A 24,972-nucleotide genomic window follows, 5' to 3' on the forward strand; every position below is an offset into this window, starting at 1 on the left:
AAGTCCATGGAGACAATCCCTGCCCTTACCCTGCTGGCCCCACTATTCCCGATTCATAGCGCGGTTTCGGTACACTTTGTATGTTTTCCTGCCATTTTTGACAGATCAGCTGAACTGATGATGAACATTATGGGGGTGACCCTACATTGCCAGCAGGCGGTGCAGGCCCAGCAGCTGCCTACGGGATATGTTGAGGGGAGGACAGCGTGCCCGTGATCGGGGCTGCTGCGGCTCCGTGCGGCCCAGGGCCGCTGCCCCCGCCGCCAGCCGGCGGGGCGGGTGGCTCAGGGAGGTTGGCAGCTCAGGGAGGTTGGCAGCTCGGCGGGGCAGGCAGCTCAGGGAGGTTGGCAGCTCAGGGAGGTTGGCAGCTTGGCGGGGCAGGCAGCTCAGGGAGGTTGGCAGCTCGGCGGGGCGGGCAGCTCAGCGGGGCGGGCAGTTCGGCTGCCCTGCCGGCACAGCGCTTCCTGCTTCCCTCGGCTCTTCCTCCGCGGGGCGGAGCCGGCCCTGCGGTTCCGGGTCGGCCGGGAGCGCTGCCGCCGCCGCCGCTGTTACCGAGGCAGGGAGCCACTCGGAGACAGCGCCGCCATGAACCGCTTCTTCGGCAAGGCGAAGCCGAAGGAGCCGCCGCCCAGCCTCACCGACTGCATCGGGAAGGTGAGCGCCCGCCCCGGGGCGGCCGGGCCCGCTGGGCGCTGCGCGGCGCGGCCCGGCCGCCGCCTCGGCAGCGGTGTATCGGTGTGTGTGAGTGTGTGTGGGGACACTGCCCTGCGTGGGCACAGCCTGCGGGTCCGTATGTGGGTATGGATATCACGGAACCACGGAATGGCTTGGGCTGGAAGGGATCTTAACCTAGCTCCAACCCCGGTGCCATGGGCACCTTCCACTGGAGCAGGTCACTCCCGGCCACACCCGGCCTGTCCCTGACCGCTGCCATGTCCGGGGATACACGGGGTGTTGTGGTGAGCGTGTTGGGTGTCCGCACACGTACACAGGGATGTACCTTTGTATGTCCATACACCCATGCCTGCGTTTGTGTCCTGTGCCTGGGAGCGCATCCCATAAATGTGTAAATCCCATAAATGAGCGCTTACTGTGTACACAGCGAGTGAGCCTGTGGAAGGCACGGCTCTCCTTACATCCTTATAGTTCTCAGCATTTCCATCTGAGCACTTCTCCGGTTGCACTAGCTGACTCCTGCCGTGACAAGTTGTAGCAAGGCAGGGGCAAGGAGATCAGTCTCCCTGTCTAATACAGAAGAGTGTTCTGTCCCTTTGGGGGTAGAAGGGTCGCTGTGGGGTCGATGCCAAAGGTGTGTGCAGATGGACAGATGAGCAGGCTCAGACCAAGTAAGAAATGCTCAGGAAACACGTGGCAAAGCACTTCACAACTGTTGTTGTGTTGCCCTGCCTGCTGAGAGGGTTAAGAAAGCGTGTTAAGATTTATGGTAATTTCATAGTCTTTTTTTGACTTTAAAGTTGATGAAGAAAACTGTAGCATGGTTTTGCAGCTCCTTTTGTTGTAAGCTAATTTTAAGAAATGAAGAGAGGAAACGGAATTTCTTGTGTATTTCTGTCAGTAAACAAAGGTCAGTAAATGTTGTGTGACTAAGCTTTGTCATTGGAACCTGACAACGAACAGTTTCCATTGAAAAATCACAGTTTTCCTCTCAGAAGATTTGTTTTGCTGCCCAGTGGAGAGACTAAATGAAACACCTACTCGGAGAGACTCTCTAAATGAAATACCTAATATTTGTCAGTGCTACCTACACATCAGTATCTTGTGTATGCCACTGGCTGGTATGGGGAAAGAGAAGTGCTCATAATGTTTGTCCTGGTAGTTTATCTTTCTGACAAAAATCTGTATTGCTTTTTAGCAGTATTAAGCCCAGACAACTCTAAATATATTTCGTTAGAACAGTGAATAAAGCATCTGATTGAAAATCAGGATGAATTTTCCCATTGTTGCCAGTAAACAACAGTAAATTTGGTAGATCACTTGAACTCCAAAATCCATCTGAGGTACTAAGTGCTTAAATTTGCTATTTTGGCAATATAAGTGGAAGAGCAGGAAGCCTTGGTTCCCTCACAACAACTGAGACTTATCAGTCTGTTAGATTTTTCATGCTACTTTTGCCAGTTCCAAGTTAATGTCCGTTTTCTAATGGGCAGGTAAATCAAAAGAAAATTTACATAGGTCAGCAGTCTGTCTTCTGCTAAGAGCTTATTCAATCCTAGAGGAGTTTTGGGATATAAAAGTGTAATTTAAACAGATGTTTTGATTGGCAACACCAGGGATTTTTTTTCCCAAAAATCTTGCTGAACGCAGTTTTGATCCTCTTCTAGTTGTTTGTAATTGCACTGTCTGAAAGTTTGACTGTGCAACACAGCAGATAACCTGAAAAGAAGAATTTTGGATTTATTTTATCCATGTGATGACTTTGGCAACTAATGATGAGTTACAGGGTGGTTACTAGTAAGGATGGGGAGAAATGCTTTCTTTTAGTAATTTGAAGTTTATGAATTGACTCTTTGTGCCAAGGTATATGTAGTAATCTGTCTGATTTGTGAAAGCCTTTTCACAATAGTGGAATTTCTAGGATAGGTCCTGCTGAAACTACAGACATGATTAGATTATTTTAAATTACATGTGAATTATTATTCAAGAGAGCTGTATGAGATATGAAAAAAATTTTATTATTTCTTTACAATGTTAAATCCAACATTTTGGAGGCTCAACTACTGTTACTTCTGGGGTGTTTTCTGTCTTAGACACATTTTGCTCTACCTTTTGAAAGAGCCAAATTGCTTTGTAAGATCTCTTAACCATGTTAGTTCAGTGGTAATTAGCTATTAAAAAACAGTTTGGAAATTTATTAGGTGAGCAGTGATTAATGCAACATTTGTTAAAAACATAGACAACTCTTAGGCAGTAATCATGCCTGTGTTTTAGATGTTCTTTCCTGTGTAGAAAAGTTTAGTTAGCTAAAATTCATTGCATTTAAAGGCATGGTTTTTATGCTTGCTGGCAGAGCACAGTGAGATGACTCAAGGCTGTCACAAGGCCTGTAGGACGAAGGATGCACCAGGAAGTCAAGCATTAATAGTGTTTTTAAATTTTCTTCTTTGAAAAAATACTCTAAACTTATGATGTTTATTTCAGAGTAGGAAATAGGAAACATAGGAACAAAAGGCTAATAGTTGTGAGAACAGTGTAAACACTCAAATTCCCTTTCTTTTGTGTCAGTTGGGGCCCTTCTGCAGCAATGAAATGTTCCTCAGTGTGCCTTATTTGTGAGTAATAGACAGATTCTCTTCAGGTCCTAATGCACAGTCTTGTTTTTTGGATAAATTGGATCCATTCTCTGCTCTTCTGTCCAGTCGCATTTTTAAGAGCTGAGGTCCCATGTCATGTGTGTGTGACATTTTTACATAATTAGTCAATGTGGGAGGTTCTGTCTCTGTTTCCTGCTAATACTGCTTGAAAGAATCGTTATATAAATAAACCAAATACTTTTTTTCCCCTGTGGAGGCTGATCTGAAAGATGCAGTTACCTAATAAAGATCTTGAGGAGGTGCCATGCTTTAAATTTACAGGAGTCCTAACATTGCAAATTTTTCTCTTTCTTGCTATTAGTAAAATATTTGGATAATAGAAAGCTTAATACAAATTTTTCAAAGCCAGCTGTGCCCAGGCACTTTAATGTCTTGTGTGGAACGTTCATATCAGATGTTCCATCCAGGATGCCTCTGGCAAATGCATGTTCCTGTCATAGAGCAGGGTGTTAAAAGGGTCACTGAAATCAAAATCCACATAATTGTACATGCTTAGCCACACCATTAACAAGGCAGAATTGTAAATTTGCACTGATCTGTCTTATGCTATAATTGGAATGCCATTATGATCTAATCCCTAGGGAGGCTTCGTGGAATGAAAAGTTAATAAGCTTTATTTTGTTGCTTCCAGAGAAATGCTAGGGTAGTCAGTTCATTTTAAAAAGGCTTTTTATGAATTCGTGTATACTGTTAGAACTATCTGTGCTCATGCTTGGTTAAGTAATTGTTATATTTAACCCTCTTGTGGTGAAGGGTTACAATATATCCCAAATGAGAGCTCTGTGGAGTCCCAGGAGGGTACAGCTAGAAGTTTTCCATTCCACTTTAGTCCCTGGCACTGCATATGACCAGAAGTTCTGGAATGAAGAACTTCCTTGCGTGGCTTTGCAAGGGAGCATCTCAGAGTGATGAGAACATGTTACACAATGGCAGAGCTTCCTGCAGCCTCAGAGTTGTTTCTTGTGCTCCTTGTAGAAGTTTTTTCACTTGACTCTGGCTCTGGATTCTCGCAAAATCTAAGTTGTTTAAAAAACCAATAAGTGAATAAACAATTCAGTTAGAAACACAACAAAGCAGAGGCTGTTCTTTTTTTGTTCCATACCTGAATAAAACCTCAATGAATGTTGTTTTCTTTGTTTTGCCCCTCATGTATGAAAGGTGGATAGCAGAGCTGAGTCAATTGACAAGAAGATTGCTAGGCTCGATGCAGAACTAGTGAAGTATAAGGATCAAATGAAGAAAATGAGAGAGGGACCTGCAAAGGTAAGAATCTTCTGTGGAATTTGAACATGCTCACGTGAGGATGTGACTCACACTTCTTGTCATGTGATTCAGCCAGTTCATCAGGTTCTTAAAACTCCATCTTGCCCTACGGATGAGAGATAAGATCCTGCAGGATTATTTTTATTAGACATACGTCTTTGAACAGTGTTTTATTGGTTTTTATTTGTTCCAGGGTGTAATGTAATTCCTCTGTGAGAAGTAACTTGTTTCCCTTCCTGCTCATTACCTGAATTAAGTCTGGCAGAGACGCTGTTTTGTTTCTCATCCAAAATAAAAAGCTCCACACTATGCCTAAAGGGATCAAGGCAACCTGTTTTTTAAGGGGATAAACTTATAATATAAAATGTACTTGAAAATAAACATATATGATATAAACAGCATTGTTCAAGTACCTGTTGCAGTATTATGTTATGCTGACCATTAAAATGTGTTAATGAAAGATAGTTCTGATGGACTAAGTTTGATGTTTTATTCTCCTTATTGAAAACATATATCAGAAGCTATAAACTGAAAGTATTTTCTATGAGAAGCTTTGTGTACTCTCCTGTTTTGTTAATCATTAGTGCAGGCCAAATGCTGAATGTAACTATTGTTAAACTCTTGGCACTAGTAACTGAGGAATCTTTTGGAAAACTTAAATCCAATGCATTAGGTTTAAACAGCATAATCGAGTGTAAAGTCAGATATTTTATCTAATGTAACACTATTGTGTCTTTCAGAATACAGTAAAGCAGAAAGCATTAAGAGTGTTAAAGCAGAAGCGAATGTAAGTTGAAATCTTTCTCAGTTTGTGGTTAATAAAAGGTTCTTTTCTTTAGGGGGCGGTGGCACACTTTTATTTCTCATTCCAGTACTCTCCTGAGCACTCTTTAAAGCAAAATGCTGAAGAGCCCTTTCAGAAGTATCTCCTTACATATTTTGCAACAGCATATTTATGATTGATATTCCAGTATATAAATTTGGATTGGTACAAGATGACCTGAATCTGCTCATTATTACAAATATGTTTGGCTCCTAAACTTTCTGAGAGATTGCCTTATTTTATAGTATTAATTGATTACTGTAAATTTTGTATGTTATGACCTTGCTCTGGTTTACTGAAAATCTACCTGTTCTCTATGGGCACCTTTGAGGACTTGAGCAGATGTAGTGCAGGTAATTGTGTCTATGCAGAAACCCCCAAATGGACAGGAGAGATGATCCTGTGTCTGATCTTGTCTAGTGTACTGTCTTGAAAGAGTCAAGATCCAAAGGAAAGAATATCAGAACACGGCAAGTGTTCAGGAATGTTTCACTGGAGTATCTCAGAGTCTATGAACTGCAAATCTTAGAAGCTGTCTGACCTAAAGCTCCCATCATCTTGTATTTCATGTCCCTCAGATGAATTGTACCTTTATGGACTCACTCAATTACTTTTTAAGTGTGACTTGATGCACTGTGATACATGGCAACAATTAAGTATTAGTAAACTTTTACAATCCAAAATATCATATGGCAAGGAATGTGGTACTTGAGGTAGATGTTGTGAAGAGGACTGCTTGATTCTGGCTTGATTCTGTTAAAAAACCCTAAGGTATTTTTCCCTGGTTTTTGACTATGCTGCCTGCTAATCTTCCTTGGTGGGCCCCTCATAATAGGCTGTTGTCATATTCCTCAGTCATTTCTTTCTGACCTTGTGGAACAGAAATAGACGCACTCATTAGTTGTCCAGAAGGTTTTGCATGTGGATCCTCCTTTTCTTTCAGATCTCCTGCTTTGCATGTTAGAAGGACTCATGGTTCATTTTTATGCTTTCATTATTTTGCTTAACTTGACATAGTTTACATTCTTGATTTGATACAAGTTTAGCTTTGAGAAAGATGATTTCTTAATTTTTAAAGTCTCTCTTTTCTTTGTGGTTAGTCTTAAAGGTTTCCTTTAAGGTACCCTATCCTCCTCCTCCTCCCTGCCCTGAAAAACTCCAGTGTGGAGTCACTGTGGTTTGGATAATCTGCCAGCCCTTCCATTCTCTTTACAGCATTAGTGAGCATGGCATGCATGACTGCCTTATGGTGATTAAACTTCTGCTGTATCCTCACCTTCTTTGTCAGCCCAGGCAAATATGGTGTTGCTGTCCGTTAAAACTTAGTTCAGGAATAGCTTTGTTGGCTTCAAGTGCACAGAAATGCATAATGGCCAGATTTTTATGAAGCTGTTTATTCTGCACTTGTGTATAATAAGTGAAAAAAAGAAACTGAACATATCTGTTCTATCTTTAGACTACTGCTGCTGGTTTTTCAACTCTTCATAAATTAAGAATGTTTGTGGTAATAAATAGTGTAGTCTTTTAAAGCCATTATTTGCCTTTTTTTTAAACAGGTATGAACAACAGAGGGATAATCTGTCACAGCAGTCTTTTAATATGGAACAAGCTAATTACACAATTCAGGCACTGAAGGATACAAAGACAACGGTACCAGTTTGTTTATCTCACACTTGTTTAATTTGTTCAATCTGTGCTACATCAGATACAAGTATGATGTTTGACTTTTCTAGGTGGATGCAATGAAACTGGGGGTGAAAGAAATGAAGAAAGCTTACAAGCAAGTCAAGATTGATCAAATTGAGGTGAGTTTTTATAGTTAAATAAATAACAAAAAATAAAGTACTGAAATAATAGTGAATGGACTATGAATTTCAAGGCAAGATGACTTTTTGTTTACATGAGTTTGTCTGCCTTTTTTATGGGACCACCATCATAATTCCTTCCTGATTTTTCTGGTACTGCACAATGAGTGGTTTTCCTTATTGTCATGATTATTGTTTCCTTGCTGAGCTGATCTTTAATCTCTCCTTTCCTTGCACTTCAGCATAAATATTAGTGGATACTTCCTGCTATGGCTTTTTTGTCCTTTTTTGTTTCCTTATGCTAGTAACATGCAGATTAGTCCTTTACCTGCCACTCCCCCCCATTCATCATAGTGCCTGATGAAAAAGAACAAAACCTAAAAAAAAGCCACACAAAAAACCACCAAAAAAGCAAAAAACCCAGCCCAGACAACAGCAAAAAACAACAAAGCAAACAAAAAACCAATCCACTAACTAAACATATAATTTCAAGTATGCTGCACTTAAGCTCTTACCCAATGCCAGTGCTGAACTCCTTTAAGTTCTCTTTCCTATTCTGTCTTATTTATAAATGGCCTGTATTGTAAACCTTTAGGCAAGTATTGTTTCCTTACCTGTACTCAAGTACAGTGGCAGTAAAATTGCTAATGTATCTTCTAAATTCTGCTGTGGCACAACTCAGGTTAGTGCTTATTTTCCAGATGGTAGATTTGTCTAAATTTCATACCTTTTCTGCTTTTCAAGTACTCCTGTCCTGAATGTATGTGCTTTGACTTGTATTAATACTGCTTCAAAAAAAATGGTTTATTGAAAAAGAATTAAAACAACGGAGTGCTTTGTATGTTGGAATTACTGAATTGAATTTGAGTAAATATGGACCAATTTAAAATTATTCTTGCTTCAGGACATACAAGATCAATTGGAAGATATGATGGAAGAAGCCAATGAAGTCCAGGAGGCACTGAGTCGTAGCTATGGAACACCAGAGATTGATGAAGATGATTTGGAAGCAGGTTAGGAAGGGAAAAGATGATTTTTTTATATTACTGGATGTAAAAATCATAGTACTGTCATACAGTGATTTTTTTATTTCCTTAGTCAAATACTTTAAATGTGTTTTAGAAAGCTTTGATAGCTTTTTTTAAACTGCATTAAATCTGCATTTCCTTTAAGAGAAGTAATGAGAGCATAGACAAACATGAGATTCCAATGGAATGCTACAAGGCAGGGAAGAAGGTTCTCTCAAGTGTGTGTGTGTGTGTATTTCTGATGACTGATGTGAGGTGCATCTGAATATAAGCATTCAGTAAGAATCCTGAGTTTCTGTAAGAGCAGCTTTTCTCTTGCAAAAGGAACTTCTTGTGTAATATTTCAGCCAACACAATTCAATTTCAGAACTGGATGCGTTAGGTGATGAGCTTTTAGCTGATGAAGACAATTCCTACTTAGACGAAGCCGCATCCGCTCCAGCAATCCCAGAGGTCACTCCTACAGACACAAAAAACAAAGTGAGTCCTTTGCTCTTCAACAGCAAAATACATTTTTGTTTGGTTTGGGTTAATCACATTTGTGTTGGTTGCTTGATATTTAGGATCCTTAATATTTTGAACAAAAAAGTGTGCTTAATGTTATATATGCTATTTATGTATTATATGTATGGATGCGAAATACAGAGAATTTGAGAATAAAGTGTACAGTGTACTGAATGCTCTTAACTATGTTTAAAATCACTAGAATGACATTTTATCGTTCCTATCAAACACTGTTGGACTGCCAGTGGAATTTAAGTGTACCATTACAGCTCCAGTCTTAAAACCATAAGAAAAGCTTCTGTATGTTTGCTTTTGGAGCTTTAGTAGAGCTTTGTGGTGAAGGAGAACTGATGCTCTTGTTTTGATTCCAGCTGTCACACAGTGGCAATTGCAGATAGAGACACTTTCTAGAAGTAGTAAGGAAGCTTATAGAAGCTTTCTCAGCTTTATAGAAGTAGTAAGGAAGCAAAATGTTCTGGTTGTTGGAGAGTTGTTAACCCATCACGTCTTTTTCTTTCCTACAGGATGGCGTATTGGTGGATGAATTTGGGTTGCCAAAGATCCCTGCAACATAAATGTTTCAAAAGCACAATGGATACAATGGAACTATACTTTTCAAATTGTATTAAGAATCTTTTTTATTTTAAAATTCTGGAGAACTTGTCTTTCCAGTGTAACTTTAATATCACTACATCCTAGAATGCAATATGAGTGGCTGGTGGTGTTCTTTCTTTGGAGAAAGTTGTTTTACTACTGAATTCTGTTCATGGAAAATTCATCCCAGTTCCCTTCAGTGGAAGCAGTCAGTCTGATAGGTTTTGATTTCTGTATCTTATGGACAAAGTAAAACGTGAAGACTAGTGGTGGCTGTCGATAGCTGAGGCTTATTCTGACTTTGTATTATGCTTCTCTTTCTTGAAACTAAGACTATACGTTGCTGCTTGCTCTGTAAAATAGCTCCCTTATTGCTACTACGCCTGTTTGATAAAAGAACTGAAATCAATTTTTAAAACTACTGCAGTCCTGAGACTTTTATGCGATTGTACTTGTAACCTTCTTGAAAACTGCTCGGGTTATCATTATCATGTATTCCATGGAGACATAAAATCACGTAGATTAGCAGCTCCCTTTGTGTGGCGTTTTTGGCGATGAATCCGGTCCGGAGCGCGGGGCAGGTTATCGGCGTCACGTGCACGGGCTCTCCAGAGGCGGGGCCTGGCTGGGGACGGGGAAGGGCCGGTCCCGTTCTCGCCTCGGCCGTGTCCGTGTCCCTGTCCCTGCTGCCGCTGCCGGGAGCGGCGGGGCGGTGCGGCCGGGATAGCGGCATTCCCGTGCTCCTGCTGCGGAAGTGACGCGCTCCGGGCGCGCCCCGGCAGCGCCGCCGACGGTTCCTGCGGCGGGGCGAGATGGCGGCGCCCGGGGCCCCGGTGACCGTCACCGTTACTTACAGTAAGCGCCCGGGGCAGGGGCAGCGGGCGGGGGCGCGGCTCCGGCCGCGGGGCCGCTCCCGGCCCTTCCCCGTCCCTCTGCCCGCCATTCCCGGTCCGGCCCGGAGCGGCACCGGGCACTGCGGGCGGGCGGGCCCGGCTGCACCGGCGGTGGGGGCGGGCGGGGGCGGCCTCGGCGGGGCGCGGCCCGGGCCCGCTCAGCCCGGGGTCCGTCCGGGCTGTGCCGTGAGGCTTCGCTCCTTCTGGGCAGGCCTGCCAGGGTCTGCTCCAGCCGGAGCGCGGGCGTAGGTGGGCTGCGAGGGTGGTGGGGGGAACAGGTGGCACGGCGGCCCTCGCACAGGTCGGATCTTGGGGGAACTGCAGCGTCTCTCCTAAAAGGAACAGGTGAGGGAGCCGGGCCTGTTCAGCCTCGAGGAGAGATGGCAGAGGGGACCTCATTGATGTGAATGAATATCTGAAGGGGGGATGCCGAGAAGATGGAGTCAGGCTCTTCTCGGTGGTGCTCGGCAATAGCACAAGAGGCAATGGGCAGAAACTGATGCACACGAAGTTCCACCTGAATATGAGGAAGAACTTCTTTATTGTGGGAGTGACTGTGCCGTGGTACAACTAGCCCAGAAAGGTTGTGCAGTCTCCCTCACTGGAGGTATTCAAGAACTCTCTGGATACGATCCTGTGCCATGTGCTCGAGGATGACCTTGCTTGGCAGGGAAGTCGGGCCAGATGACCCACTGTGGGTTATCCCTTCAAGCTGATCCATACTATGATTCTGCTGTTTGGGTAATCTTCATTTAGATGAAATATATTGCTGAAGTCAGCACAGCATGTTAAAAGCAGGTGCTACCCAAAAGTCTTCTGGTTTGTTGAAGAGGCTTGGATGTTGGCACCTGGTGAGCTGCGAGGCTGCAGCAGAGAGTGGTTTCTTTGGTAGGACAGGTGGGTGCTGACCTGATGGAATGGGTCACTCAAAGGCCAGCAGAGGTGGCTTTCTTCCCCCCCTCGAAAAGAAAAACCAGAGGAGGGAGAAGAAGGTGGAGGGGAAGATGTGTCTATAAACAAATATAAAACCTTACTGTAAAGGAGTGAGAATAGCTTGGACTCTGCAGTTCTTACAAATAAGATGGGAAACACCATGGCTAAATTTTGAAGTAGATCTAAGTAGGAGGAATGAAGAAGATAGTAACATATTAAATCAGCAAGATGTTCTGCTGAGTTTTCTTAGCAAAACTTAGTAATTTTTTATTGTATTTAAAAAAATTGAATAATAAATTCTGCCTTTGTTTCTTTTGCGCTATGTTGGTAATGTTGTTTCCATCTCTAAAGCTTATTGCTTATTTCTGATTGCTCATTTGAGTTTTCAAATTGTGTTTCAAATTGTTTTGTTAAAATGTTTCCTTTATCACCTGGTAGTTTTAATTAAGAGTCTTTGGTGAAGAATTTTGTGGAATAATTTGTTTGAGTCATCATGATTCATGTGCTCACTGGTGCCTTCAGAGAGTTCCATTTGATGTGAGAGGCTTTCATTTTGCAATGTCTGCAGTTTAATGATTTGACATATTTATATTTCTAACGTCTTGCTGTTTGGCAACAGTCTGAGAATGTTTTTGTCTTTCCAGTTGTTTTCTCACCTGATAATGACTTAGTCATTAACAGACAGCAAATAGAAGCCTTTGTTCAGCTTGGGCTTCATCTTTGTGATTTACACCTGCAGCTGTCAGATGTGAGGCTTGACACTTTGCACAGAACATTTTTAGTAAAGTTTTGTGTGCATGAGTGAAAGTGGGAAAGATGGAAATTAGGGCTGAGAAACAGAACTGACGGTAGTCCCACATGTGTGACTTGAAAGTCTGCAAGTGTGGTGGGCAGACATCAGATGCTCACCAAAGCCACTCTGTCACTGCCCTCCTCAGCTGGGCAGGGGACAGAAAAGACAACAGAAGGCTCGTGGCTTGAGAGAAGGGCAGGGAGAGAGCACTCACCAGGTCATGGGCAGAACAGACTTGGGGATGTGTAGTTTAACAACATTCAAATCAGAGTAGAACAATGAGCACTAAAAGAAAAAAAATGACTTTTTCCCCGGGCTTAACTTTCCTCCTGAATTCTCTGATTCCTCCTGCCTGAGCAGTGCAGAGGAATGGGGCTCTGGTCAGTTCATCACACTTTGTCTCTGCTGCTCCTTCCTCCCCAGAGTAGGGCTCCTCACACTTTTCCCCTGCTACAGCATGGGTTTCTCTTATGGATTGCAGTGCTTCAGGAACAGACTGCTCCAATGTGCATCCCCCACAGGGTGACAAGTCCTGCTAGCAAACCTGCTCCAGCATGGGCTCCTTTCTCCATGGCTCTGCAGGTCCCCAGCACAGGCTTCCCACAGGATCACAGCCTCCTTCAGGCATCCACCTGCTCTGCTGTGGTATCCTCCATGGGTTGCAGGGGCACAGCTGCTTCACTGTAGTCTTCACTGTGGGCTGCAGGGGAATCTCAGCTCTGGCACCTGGAGCAACCCATGAGTTGTTTCTTATGGTGATTTCACTCTGCTGTGAATTTACAGTAAAATTTGTTTACAGTCTGTACAAAGTGGTGCTCATAATTTGTAATTAAACTGGTTCTATTGTTACACAAGCTTCATCTGTTTTTTCCCTCAGTTAGTGTTTTTTTTTTTCTTTTTTTCTTTCAATTGCTCATGGGCAGAGCCCTTATACAAAGCAGCTGTATATATCAAAATGACCTTTTGAAATGTATTGAGGTTGTGGGGTTTTTTTTCCCAAAACAAACTGCTAAGAAGGACTGTTTATGGAAAGTGCTTGGGTGAGAGGGGCATAATGTGATTTTAAGCTTAAAATTGTCTTGGAATAACAAATTTTGTTGAAGCTTTAAAATATTTGAGGGTATAGTGTCACTTGTCATGTGACTGTGGGAGCCTGGATCATTTTAAAATAAATTTTTCTAGCACTCTCCTTTGTAAAAGATGCATGCATTTTAAATTAGTGATGTGAGTATGGTTTTTCTTCTGTTGTATGTGTCTCTTCCTGCAGAGTAAAAAATGTCTGTTTTGATTTCCCTTGCAGCCAGAGGTGGTTGATTCCTATGGGTGCTTTCAGATTGACAGACTTGATGTGTGTGGGAGCAGAGGGTGGTAGAAAGGGTCTGTTGCAAAGCAGAGATTAATAGGCATACTCCTTTCTTCCCCTAAGAACTACCTCCTGTTTGCATGCAAGTTAATCTTTGGGAGTCTGAATAGGAAGTGGAAGGTGACAGATAAGCTGGAACTTCTAGAAGTGGTTATGTCTGCTTATCAGTAGTATATGGGGAGAAGCAGTTTTTGTACTCTGAGAATTCTCTCTGCTTGGTGGTGGAGATGAAACAGGGTAGGCAATGATTGCTTGTTTCTCACGTTTAAGAAGAAGGAAGCAAAGGAAGTGATAAGTGTCTCAGACATCAAAGACTCAAGTAGGAAATGGGATATATCAGGGTAGTGTGGGCTTTCATGCTTTAGCTTGTGAGATATCTGGACACCATCTGTACTCTTAAAAAGAGATAGGGAATAATATTTAGCAGGAGCTAAATTACACCAGTAAAACACACCCCATTGAACTCTATAGGTTATTCCAATGTAAACCAAAATTTTCAGCTGAGGTCAGTCACTTTGAGAGGAGTGTGGTAGAATAATTTGATTGAAAATTATGATTCTACATGAGAGCCTGTCCTTTGAGAACTTTCTGCATTAATGGTAATAAGTATTAGAGATGGATTCTCTCTGGAATACTTTCTAGGTTACAGTAAGTGTTACTGTTACTCTGCTTTTCTACTAGGCAATGAAAAGCACAGTATTCAAGTTGCTTCCCAACGAGAAGGTGGTGAACCTACACTACAAGACATGGCTGTACTTATTGAACAAGTCACTGGGGTTCCAGTTCCTTTTCAGAAACTGATATACAAAGGTAACTTCTAAATCTGCCATGTTTCTTATAGATGATGAGCTTTCATTAGGTGTCCATGTTTTGAATGTCTTAAAAAAAATTCTTATGCCACCAGCTGTACTTAAACTGTTTTTTCCTCCCTTGTTCTTTGTTTAGGAAAGTCTCTGAAAGAATTGGAACAACCATTATCAGCACTTGGTGTTAAAAATGGTTGCAAAGTCATGTTGATTGGGAAAAGGGTAAGCAGGCTTTTGGACCTTTTTTCCCCTTAAGCTATCATCATTTTTGTCACTAAGTCAGCTGCTGGACACAGAAACAAGCTGGAGCATTAACTTAATTTTGTATACCTATCCACAAAATTCAGTTCAGTCTCATGTTACACTGCAAACAACTGCAGTTTGTACTTTTCTGAAATGACATTATTGACTGCCTTCTGCTTTACATTATTGACAGGACTCTGCCTAATCTGTGGTCAGTGCCTATGAGCTTTCTGTGCACTGATGACATTTTCTGCTTATCTTTTTTTTCTGGTTTAAAAAAAACTTTCCCAACTGTAGCTACTGAGCCTTGATCCTCTAGGTTATTTCTTGTGACATGATTTGTAACTGGTTTTGCAAATTGAGGATGAGGTAATAATCTTATGATGTAAATATTGCCTATACTTTAGAAATGATAAGTTGACAAAAAGAAACAAAAAATTGCACTTCTCCTTTTTCCTTCAAATTAATCTCATTAATTGTGTTTATATACATTGCTGATTGAAATATATTTGTAATTAAGCTTTGGAAGAAGTTGATTTGGTAGTTATTTAAGTATGGAAAGAATAGCCACAGTGTAGTGTGTATTCTAAATCCTCAGAAACCTTTATGTCTGTATCAGCACTGCTGGTTTTTAGCTGCATTGTATCTTTATTTGTTCCTTAGTTGTGAATGTTGTACTTTTGAATACACAGAATAGTCCAGAAGAAGAGGCTGAATTAAAGAAGTTAAAAGATTTGGAGAAGTCAGTGGAGCAAATAGCTAATAAGTTAGAGGAAGTTAATAAAGAGTTCACAAGTATCCAGAAGGTATGCCAGTTTTGTATCACTTTATATCTTTGCAAAGCAGTTTTGTAGGTATTTCTATGTAAAAAAACCCAAACAAAACAGTTGGGAGGTTTTGAGTAGTCAGTAATAGCTGCCCCTCCTAAATGTCCAAGAGTCAGTAATAATTCTAGTGAATTCCAAATGCCATTTATGAGTTTGCAAAATAGAGACACGGCAATGTTTGGGAAAAAGTACATATTATTTCATATGGGATAACTTACATATATCTGGAATAAGAAGGTCTATTAGATGTTTATCATTTTAGTAAACCTAACAGATCTTACATTTACTGTGTCAAGAATTGATAAAATACAGAAGAATACAGATTAAGATTGGAGTCCCTATCATGCTTGAAAATACAGAAATAGTAAAATATGTTTTCTGCTCTTGTGGATTGACAGTTTTTCTTAGATGAGTATTGTGTAGGGTATAGAATAATTTTGTTTTTTCTTCTTCAGGGATTTTTAGCAAAGGATCTCCAAGCAGAAGCACTAAAACAGCTGGACAAGAGGATAAAAGGAACTGCAGAGCAGTTCATGAAGACCCTTGAACAGATTGATGCCATTGTAAGTAACTAACCACAGAAGAGGGTCAAATCCCAACAGAAATTTATTTGATATTTTAATGTACTAAGAAATTTATTTTTGGCTATCCAAATGCTTCACAGTCATTAGTGGATCATAACCTTACATTACATTTCCAGAGTACAATATACATCTTCCTGTGTCATGTAGTAGCTCAGAGCTAGATGAGAATAAGGTACAGAGATAAACAGAAAATTGCCCCAGCCGGTGTATTTCCTTACTTGGTTTCTCTGTCTGCTGCTTGTTCTCTGTAAGCCTCATTATATAATTATGTTGCATATCAAGATCATAATAGTCTGCTCTGAAGGAAAAATGCTGCTTTTCTGTGGTAGTGGTGTCTTTGGATCTCCTCCTTGGTACAGTGACTTTCTATTAGATTTTTTTTCAGAAATATGCCATGCAAATACCTATAACTGGTGAAACAAATGTAATTTAACTTGATGGACTCTTTGTAAAAGTTCAGCAGTGGACTAAATCAGAGTAATAATTTGAACTGGCCATCAAATGCTATGTAATATGGATGTGTTCCTGGGAATGGTGGGAAGCTTACTAACTAATTTCCTGCTTTTGTATTGTGAGCCTATGATGATAATATAGTCTTTGCTGCTTGTTATAGCCAACAGTTCTAAATACTTTTTTAAAAATTGCTGTATTCTAAGTATTTTGAAGTCTTCAAATTTGTTTCCTTTTGTGCCTCACATAAAGAAGAATATTATGCTGACAGTTACTGAATGCTGTTAGACATAGACTTCATATAACTGATTTCCTGCTTGAAGTGGCAGATTTACTACATGTTGTCATGAAAATATCAGTAAGGTGACAACAACTGAACTGTCTCAATTGGATGAAATTAAAGCTTATTTCTGACCCCTTCAAGTTTTGATACCAAATCCTATTCAGAAAAAAACTCAGTACTTGTATGTAGGGTGCAGCTCTGGAACCCAGCAGGCAGCCTTGTAAAACTGTTTCACTGCTTTCTGAATAATCCAAACTCAGTTTCCCAAGTTTACTTTTACTTCTGTTACCATTTTGTGTGGTTTAAACAGAAAGCATGCTGTGCTGTATCTTCTTATCCAAAATACTCTAAAGAGTACTGGACAAGGGATTTTAGGTCTAGTGCAATGTTTTAGAAGACTTATAGTCAGTGACTTGGTGTTTAGATTTGGGAAATAATGGAGTCCCTGTACTTTGTTTCTTGAGAATGTGGAGCAGCCAGAGCTAAGACTAATTACAAGTAATTTCTTCCAAAATCTATAGTAATTTTTTGTTACTTTATTGAATAAGAGCATCTGACATTTTACATTGAAAAGTTGGGTTGTTTTTTGGGGTTTTTTTTAAGAAGTAAAGGTTTGGATTGCCAGTGATTGCAGTTACATTGCACATATTTATTTCTTTCAATATACAAAGCTGGCTGTGAGACTTGTCATGAAAACTGGACTAATGTGCAATCTTGCAGATGAAATACATGTAGGTGGGTGGAATCTTTACATAAAATGTGGGAGTTCAGAGTGCTGGTATCACACCAGGTCAAGTGAACAGGGCACCAACTTACTGAGGCAGCCCTCAGCTGCACTGTGGTTGTGCACTGTATGGAGGCAGCAATACAGACTGGTAGTGAGGGAGGTGTATGAGCAGTAAATGACTTCCACTGGAATAGAAAATGGCAAATAGAAATGCAAAGTGGTATTTTATCTTATTGTAAAATTGGTTTATACAAGTAATTAGCATTCTTTCCAGCAGCCAAGTAAAAAGCTAGTTGTGACACATCTGTTAAATGCTACTGAACATGTAGAGGTGCTGTTGATTGAGTCAACAGCATGTTAAAAAATTCAGAGGGGGAAAATGTGACTGACTGAGAAGAATGGATGATGCATTGTAGAAGTCAAACATACCAGCAAGCTCGCACTATAAATATTCCAGCTTTTTTCTTTGGCAGAATTGTCACAACTCATTAAGGTGTCTCAGCTGCTGTGTGTTATTTGGATCACTCACATATGCAAAATGAGATTTGGTTGCTTACAGAGAGATAAGGGTGAGGAAACCTGCATATTGTTTTCTTTCTGTTCTAGGAATATTACTCTTACTGGTAGCAGACAAGCTCATTAATTAGAGGAGCTGAGTTTGGAACTAAATACTTTTACTAGACACCATGCATTCAACAATTGTGAATTTAAAAGATGGGATTTAGAAGGGGGAGAAGTAACTTTATAATCATACAGTAGGGGGGTGTGAGAAAAAAAATACAATGTTGTCACTGCCAGAGGTGTGAAAGAAACATCCTGAAGGGATGCTTTTGGGTAGAGCATCTGTAGCTTAAGCATTGTAACATAAATGTGTTTAAATAACTATTGCTTTCATGGCATCTTACAAAATTTTAATTTGTCTGACACAGTCAGACATTGCCATAAGCCACAGATCTTAGAAGCTTTCTTCAGGAAGAAGGCAGTTGAGTCTTGTTCAATACTCGAAAATTTGTTTGTGTGCATTCACAGATGTGCTATTTATTTCATCAGTTAAAACAACTGGTCCAGGAATAGAAGTCAAAGTACATTACTTATTACAAATCTCAGTGAGAAGAATACAGGTAATGCTTTACTTGGTCATCTGCACCAGTTTTTTAAATATCTGAAAGGCTTTTTCAAGAAAAAACAAAGTTTTTCTGAGATCAGTAGGAAAATTTGAATCCACAGTCATGACAGTATGTACCTGTGAACCAGCTCTGTTTTAATGAATGTTTTCACCAATATTGCAGTGTGAGCACTCACTTTGTCCTCAAGATGGTCTCCTATTAAATGGCAGATTTTTTAATCTAGAAAGACAATATTGCAGAGAACAGATTGTTCTAAGAATTGAAAAAAACTTTCTCTTCTGAAATACCAGTCACTGATTTTGTTAACATAAATTCACAACAAATCTGTCAAATTGCATCTATCAGTATTGAAGACATTGATAGCACTACTGACTCATAGTTGTGCTCTGGTGGCCCATCCTCCTTTCCTGAAGATTATTTAAAAGTATAGTTCCTCTGTAAAATTTACTTAAATTAACAAGCTGTTCTGATGAAATTTAACTGTGTGTCCTTGTCTCTGCTATACTTGTCATTGGATAAATCCATATGAAATTAACATTTCAGGGATTAAAAGAAAGAAGTATTCTGAAAAAACCCCACCACTCTTCCTGTAACAAATATTTTCCAGACATCTGGGAAGTTTTTCCACTTACAATAAGATAAGATCCTATTACTAAACTTTTCGAATTTATCTGAATCAATAAAAATGTGATAAGCATTTCTTACTATAATACTTTAATCTCTTAGCATGAATTGTAAACATGAAATCAGATCTTCAGAGAAAGGTATTTCTAAAGCTCAAGGAGCATTGTCACGTGAAAGGGGAGGTTTTCTCCAGCCCTTTCAGTCTGATTTGTGTGTCAGTGCCCCAGGTTACCTGAGACCTTGTGCCTCACCAGTCTGTCAGTGCCTGTTACCCTTTCCTGAGCAGCCCACTTGATGTGAGGGTGGTTCAGCTGACCTGCTTGGGGTCACACGCAAACAGAGAGCCCCCTCCTGGACTTCCACACCTTTAGTTGGTCTGTTGGTGCCCCAGGCAAGATTCAGGGACAAATTCAGGACACAACAGCATAACAGGGACCCCCTCCTGGGTATCCACAGTCACATATGTTACCTGCTGCCAGTGACTCTAAGTGCCCTTGAAGGACTCATTTTACCAGTTTATGGAATACAATAGTTTATTAATAAACTAATACCAGTTTATTAATACAATAGAAAACTCTTGACAGGATTGCTGGTGGTAGTATCTGGCTGCAAAAATGTACTTAAAACAATATACTAACCAGCTCTAATCCCCAATAATGGAGTCTTCCCTCTATTTATGCCATTTTTAACTTACTCTTACACTATTTTAACGTTCAGGTGGAGCTAGAGTGACTCTAGTCATGCATCATGTTCAGTGGGGGGTGGTTGCACTTTGGAGGTGGGTAATGTCAGTATTACATCTGAGGTGACCTTTGAGGCTGGAGCCATACATCAGTCTTGCATCCAAGGTAAACTTTGGAATGGAGGTGGGCATCTGTGATTTTGCCACAGTTGCTGGTTCAACAGCAGGAAATCTTTTTCCTTCCTTGACTGACAGCTGTTACATTGCTTATCAGCTACAAGGTATCACCATGTTCCCCCTCTTGTCCCAAAATCCTTTCTTTCCCCAAAATCCTTTTGGACAGACCCTGGCCATGGTGTCTCCAGTCCACCCTCTCTTTGGGCCCCCTTACTGTGTATTATTTGTGGGAAGTCAGGCATGCTGTCCATATTCCATCCAGGGAGCAGCAACTGCATTTTCTCCCTTTAATTTTCCATACTTTCCACCCTGCTCCATCCTCCACTTCATCCCCCCTTAGCCTCTGTGCTGACTACAGTTTTTTGTTACTTTCCTACCCAGTTTCAGTAATGGAAACTAGCTTGTAGTAGCTTTCTACTCCAGCCATCATGCTGTTAGGGCTCAAGAGGGAAACACCAGTGGAATACCTCTGAGGAGATAAGGAGTGTTCCTGCAGGGAGGTGACACAGCCCACAGCTCAGCTGAAGTGCCTCACACCACTGCACACAGCATGGGCAGCAAACAGGGAGAGTAGAATCCATTTGTCTGAACAATAAAAGAAAAGAGCCCTTTTTTTGTTTTGTTTGTTTGTATTTTGATTTTTACACAAGTTTAGGTATCTAAACCTCCCAGCTGTGCTCACATTTTGGCTGAAATGAAACAGATTAGGTTTGGGAAACCTATGTTCTTGGTCTGGAGTTAGGGTGGAAAATTAAAGGTAAACTAGTGAGAAACTCCCAAGATTTTTATGCATTTTCACCAGTGAGAACACAGTGTTTTCAAGAATGTTCACATAAACTTCATATAATGATAATCATCTGTACAGGTGTTTTACCTGTTAAGAAAAAAATCATAAAGCTGAGCACCATTCCTCAGTAACACCCCAGTTTCACATATCTGGAAAAGGACAAAGCATGTAGCACTTGCCAGGATGACATACATGAATGTAATGGGTGGCAGGAGTACAGACAATGATGCAGTTTGAATTCAGTGAAAAGCTGACATTGTGTAACACTTCACATCTGTTGCCTTCCCTGAATACATTGCAGGGATGATCAGATGTACAGCTCAGCCTGGCAAAGACTGCATTACTAATGATACATTCCAGTGATGGCAAGTGATTTAGTGAATGTATTTGTAGGAAATTTGTTCATGTTATAATCTCTGAAAAAGCTCTGAAGAACTGTTAACATACACCACAGCAGAAAAAGCAGTGTGTGTAGTCTGTTGCTGTATATTCCCTAAAGACACATGGTAGGTTTGCTGTCTCTGTTCTTTGCAGTCAGCATGCTGCATCCCTGGCTTTTTGATAACTTTTTCTTATATATTCTTTGCTGTGTAATCATCCTTTCTGAGCGGGCATGGAATTTGCAGGATACCCATTCAGAGGATTCTTTGATAATTCCAGTTCTTGCTGTAAGTCTAATATGTGCATTTCAGCATTAACCTGCATCAACTTGTTTGCTTATTTTACTGCAGAATCTGCCAGAGAATTTCAGTGACTGCAAACTGAAAAAGAAGGGGTTAGTGAAGAGGGTCCAGGTGAGTTTTCTTTCTTTTTTTTCTTCCATAAATGCTGGGCACTTGTACACCAAAAGTTTGTAAAAATGAGCTGTTTAGATTTTTTCAGTGTTTGTTCTTACATCGGTATTTTGTATGACTTCCCTTTGAGTAAAATAGCACACAAAATACAGATTTTCATAGGTCATGCTGTTTTCAGATAATCTTTGTTATTTACATCAATAGTTTGTCTTGTGGCTGCCTGATGATGTGAAGTAATCCTGATAACTTGTAAAGACAATGGGATTGATCATTCCGCCTTTTTTGAATCTTGATGAATCGGAGTAAGACTGAGAGCACAAGGATGCAGCTAACTGTAACTCCTGCTGACCTACTCCTGACCTTGCCAGAGGTGTTCTTTGGAAAATTTAGCTTATACTGCAATGCACCAAGTTTCTTTAGAGAGTAGATCTTTAAGATTTGTACAGCAGAGTAGCTGTGCTGGGGATGGAGGGTTTAATGGCTTTGCTATGGTATGATGCTCATAAATTGTTTTCTTAGAGACCTTGAATTGAAGGTTTGTGAGTAAATACTGGAATTCAGCTCTCTCCACTCAAACTTACATAGATGAATGGTAATGCTACTTGTATTACTGTTTTATTTCTGTTGTGCTAACTTCAGTGCCAGGTTGAGCTCCAAAATTGTTTGTGGAAGTACCTTACATTCTTATATAGAGTTGAATGATTTTGTCTTTTACTGTAACCTCATTAAATACTTCCCATTGATGTTTCACAAGTTTTCTAGAACACCCATCTGTTTTAGAGGAAGGCCCACCAAGAAATATTTTATAGGAGAAATGGTTTTAGTTACAGCTTCAGGGACAAAGCACTTTGTACTCAGTTATTGAGATAAGTTTGGGTAATGCAAATGGGAATGAAGGTGGTTGCTGGTGTGGTTATGTTACGTGGGGGTTCTGAACACACTCTTGATTCCATGTGCCTAACCAAGGCAGCAAAACCTGTAATAGAGTGGTGGCTGTCAACTTTGTGGAAGCTACTGGATCTCCACTCTTGGGTGAAGTTACAGCAGAAGTAAGTGGGGCTTTGTTTAAGAACTGCTGTTAAAGCATAAAAAGGGTTCTGTTGAGCAGAGATCAGAATTATTTATGTGCTTTTATATGCACAGCATAATGCAGCTGTGGGTTATGAACCCTTTGAGGACTCCAGAAGAATCCTCAGGGGTTTCAGACCAGAGCTGTCAACAACAGTTTGTTTTTCCAGAGCAAGAACAAGAAAACAGTGGCAAGTTGTGCTTATTATTTTTAAGTATCCATGAAAGCAAGGGGGAGCTAATAACTGCCCTCTACTGATGGCAGTCACACATCTTCCAGGGTGGGAAGATAAATATGAAAGAGTAGCAGCCCTCAACTGCAGTTTGCTACCACTTTCACTTTTTCATCACTCAAGTTCTTACAGATGTGACTTGATGACAGCTCAAGGGATTGGTTGGAAACAGATGATTCAAAGCAGTGTGATGGTTGAGGAACATTCACATGGCACAGCAGTTTGCTGCTCTAGAAGGAAAGTGCTTTCTTACTGTCAATTTAATAACATGAAATGTCTGGTTTGACTGTCAGAGTCTGGTGCAGACGTAGCAAAAACAAAGGCGAGACATGAAGAGCTAATGGGAGAATCTTTCTCAGGAAGTGCACTGTGCTTGCATACCTTGGGGCTGACCTAAAACAGTTTACTGACTTAAAGTGTTGTCATGTTGTGCTCTGTACAGGCTGAGCAAAGTGACCAGGGGCTGCTGGCTGCCAGTTGCTCTCTTGTGAGAACTCGTGGGCAGGTTCTAAGAAAGCGTAAGGTTCTGTGGACTCCTTTTTTTGGAATGGAGCCTTCTGTCTTTTGAGGAACACCAGCTACTGATGAAGATAAAGGTTCAATGATGCCTTGTAGTCTTAAGAAGTAGAAAAGATCTTGGTTTAATGAAAGCTTGTTTTAAATTTGACTGAGCAGGTTTGTGCCAGCCTTGGCCTCGGAAGGATGTGTTAGAGAGGAGCTTAGAAGTCATGTTCCAAACTGAATGAAGCACTAAGTTGTCTGAACCTTTGTGTGTCCTATTGTTGTTCATGAACTTTGGATGAAGTGAAAATTCCTCAGCATCATGACTGGTGATGGTGGGCAGCCATGCTGTTATCCTTATTAGCCTTATCCAATGTCACATTTCTGGTGGATTCTGGGTAAATCCAGGTGTGCATAAGCTATTACCAAAACAACTGGAAAGTGGTTGTTGAGTTGACATCTTCAAATTCACTATAGAAACTGCACTTTCAGCTCTTCAGAAACACCTCCCTGTGCCAATTTGTATCCAATAACATCTGTTTGTTTTTTATTCTCAGGTTTTTCTTGCCCAGTGTGATACCATTGAAGGGAACATTGGCCAAGAAATGGACAAGCTGCAGTCAAAGAATTTGGCACTGGCAGAATGAGGCGTCGCCTTACATAATTAGGAAACATAATTGCTCTATGAGCAAGAAGAAAAGTTTGCTCTTTGTTTTGGAGCACATATCCAGCTTCCTTTTTTTTCTCCCTCAAAGCCCAGTCTGTTAGACTGGCACCAGTCAATCATTTCTTGCTGGTTGTCTTGTTTGCCGCTTGGTTAGAACTATTATTTTGAAAAGAAATCCTTCCTGAAGAATGGCTGAGCTAATCTTTGTGAATTGTGTATCTTATGGACAATAAGATAGTTTAGTTAACTAAGTTATGAAGTTTTCAGTGGTGGGCAGTTTTGTCTGATATATCTTTGAATTTATTTACAGCTCAAATCAAAGAAGGTCTATAATCGTACAAGTGCCATAAGTTGCAGTTGTAGGACTACAGCTAGATTGAAAAAGGCAAACTGAGACAACGTCTGGGAAAGCTGAACATTCTAGTAGACAGTTCAGAGCAATAAAAAACCCCTACACATTTGTATCTACTTAATGTTTGTATGCATTTATAAATATAAGAAAGCTTGACTATAAGGGAGTCGTACCTATTTTAGCCTTAAATTGTCATAATAAATGGAATGTACTGTAACATGTATGGTACTTAATTTTGAGTGGTGCTTTAAGTTGTTACTGAGCTCCTTGATACAGATGTATGTTTTTTACACAGATTTCTGATGTACTGTGGTTTTTATAGATTATTTGTATTTTTATTATTTGTGTTCTGTCTTGAGTTGAGAAATGAAATGAGATTACTCATGCTGCTCAAATACCAAGGGTTCAGTTCAAGCAAGGTATAACTGAGGAGCTATTTTGAAAGGTTTTTTAATACTTTTTTCTGAATTTACTGAATTCATGATGCTATATTTAATGGGAAAATGCAGTGATTATTCCAGTCTGTTAAGGCAATCAGTGAATTTTTATAACATGTTGCAAAGAGACACAGGTTTATTTTAGCAATGCCATCTGTGTGAGGGTTATGGCTGAGTCTTGCAGTCACACATGTACCGTGCTTAACCTTCTCTGCTAGGTGAGAAGTCAGCTTTTGCAGGAGACACAAATTTGAGTGGGTGCAGCCAACTTT

The 24,972-nt window shown here is 40.6% G+C and overlaps 2 protein-coding genes across 2 annotated transcripts; both read left to right on the top strand.

Annotated features, from left to right (window-relative positions):
- Positions 1-500: 500 nt before the first annotated feature.
- CHMP5 (charged multivesicular body protein 5) lies at positions 501-9,877 on the top strand. The gene is made up of 8 exons (XM_054284876.1): positions 501-654; positions 4,491-4,595; positions 5,336-5,382; positions 6,975-7,068; positions 7,152-7,223; positions 8,128-8,236; positions 8,619-8,731; positions 9,280-9,877. Exons 1-8 carry the CDS (start codon positions 586-588, stop codon positions 9,328-9,330), a joined length of 660 nt encoding a protein of 219 aa, XP_054140851.1. The 5' UTR covers positions 501-585; the 3' UTR covers positions 9,331-9,877.
- Positions 9,878-10,101: 224 nt separating this feature from the next.
- On the top strand, positions 10,102-24,557 carry BAG1 (BAG cochaperone 1). The gene is made up of 7 exons (XM_054285205.1): positions 10,102-10,204; positions 14,013-14,141; positions 14,277-14,359; positions 15,073-15,186; positions 15,663-15,770; positions 21,380-21,442; positions 23,802-24,557. The coding sequence occupies exons 1-7, from the start codon at positions 10,162-10,164 to the stop codon at positions 23,889-23,891; spliced, it is 630 nt and encodes a 209-aa protein (XP_054141180.1). The 5' UTR covers positions 10,102-10,161; the 3' UTR covers positions 23,892-24,557.
- Positions 24,558-24,972: the final 415 nt, after the last annotated feature.

Source organism: Melozone crissalis, unplaced genomic scaffold (genome assembly GCF_028551555.1).
Source record: "Melozone crissalis strain CALT ecotype California unplaced genomic scaffold, PUWL_Pcris_2 ptg000042l_1, whole genome shotgun sequence".
NCBI classification, from domain to species: Eukaryota; Metazoa; Chordata; class Aves; order Passeriformes; family Passerellidae; genus Melozone; species Melozone crissalis.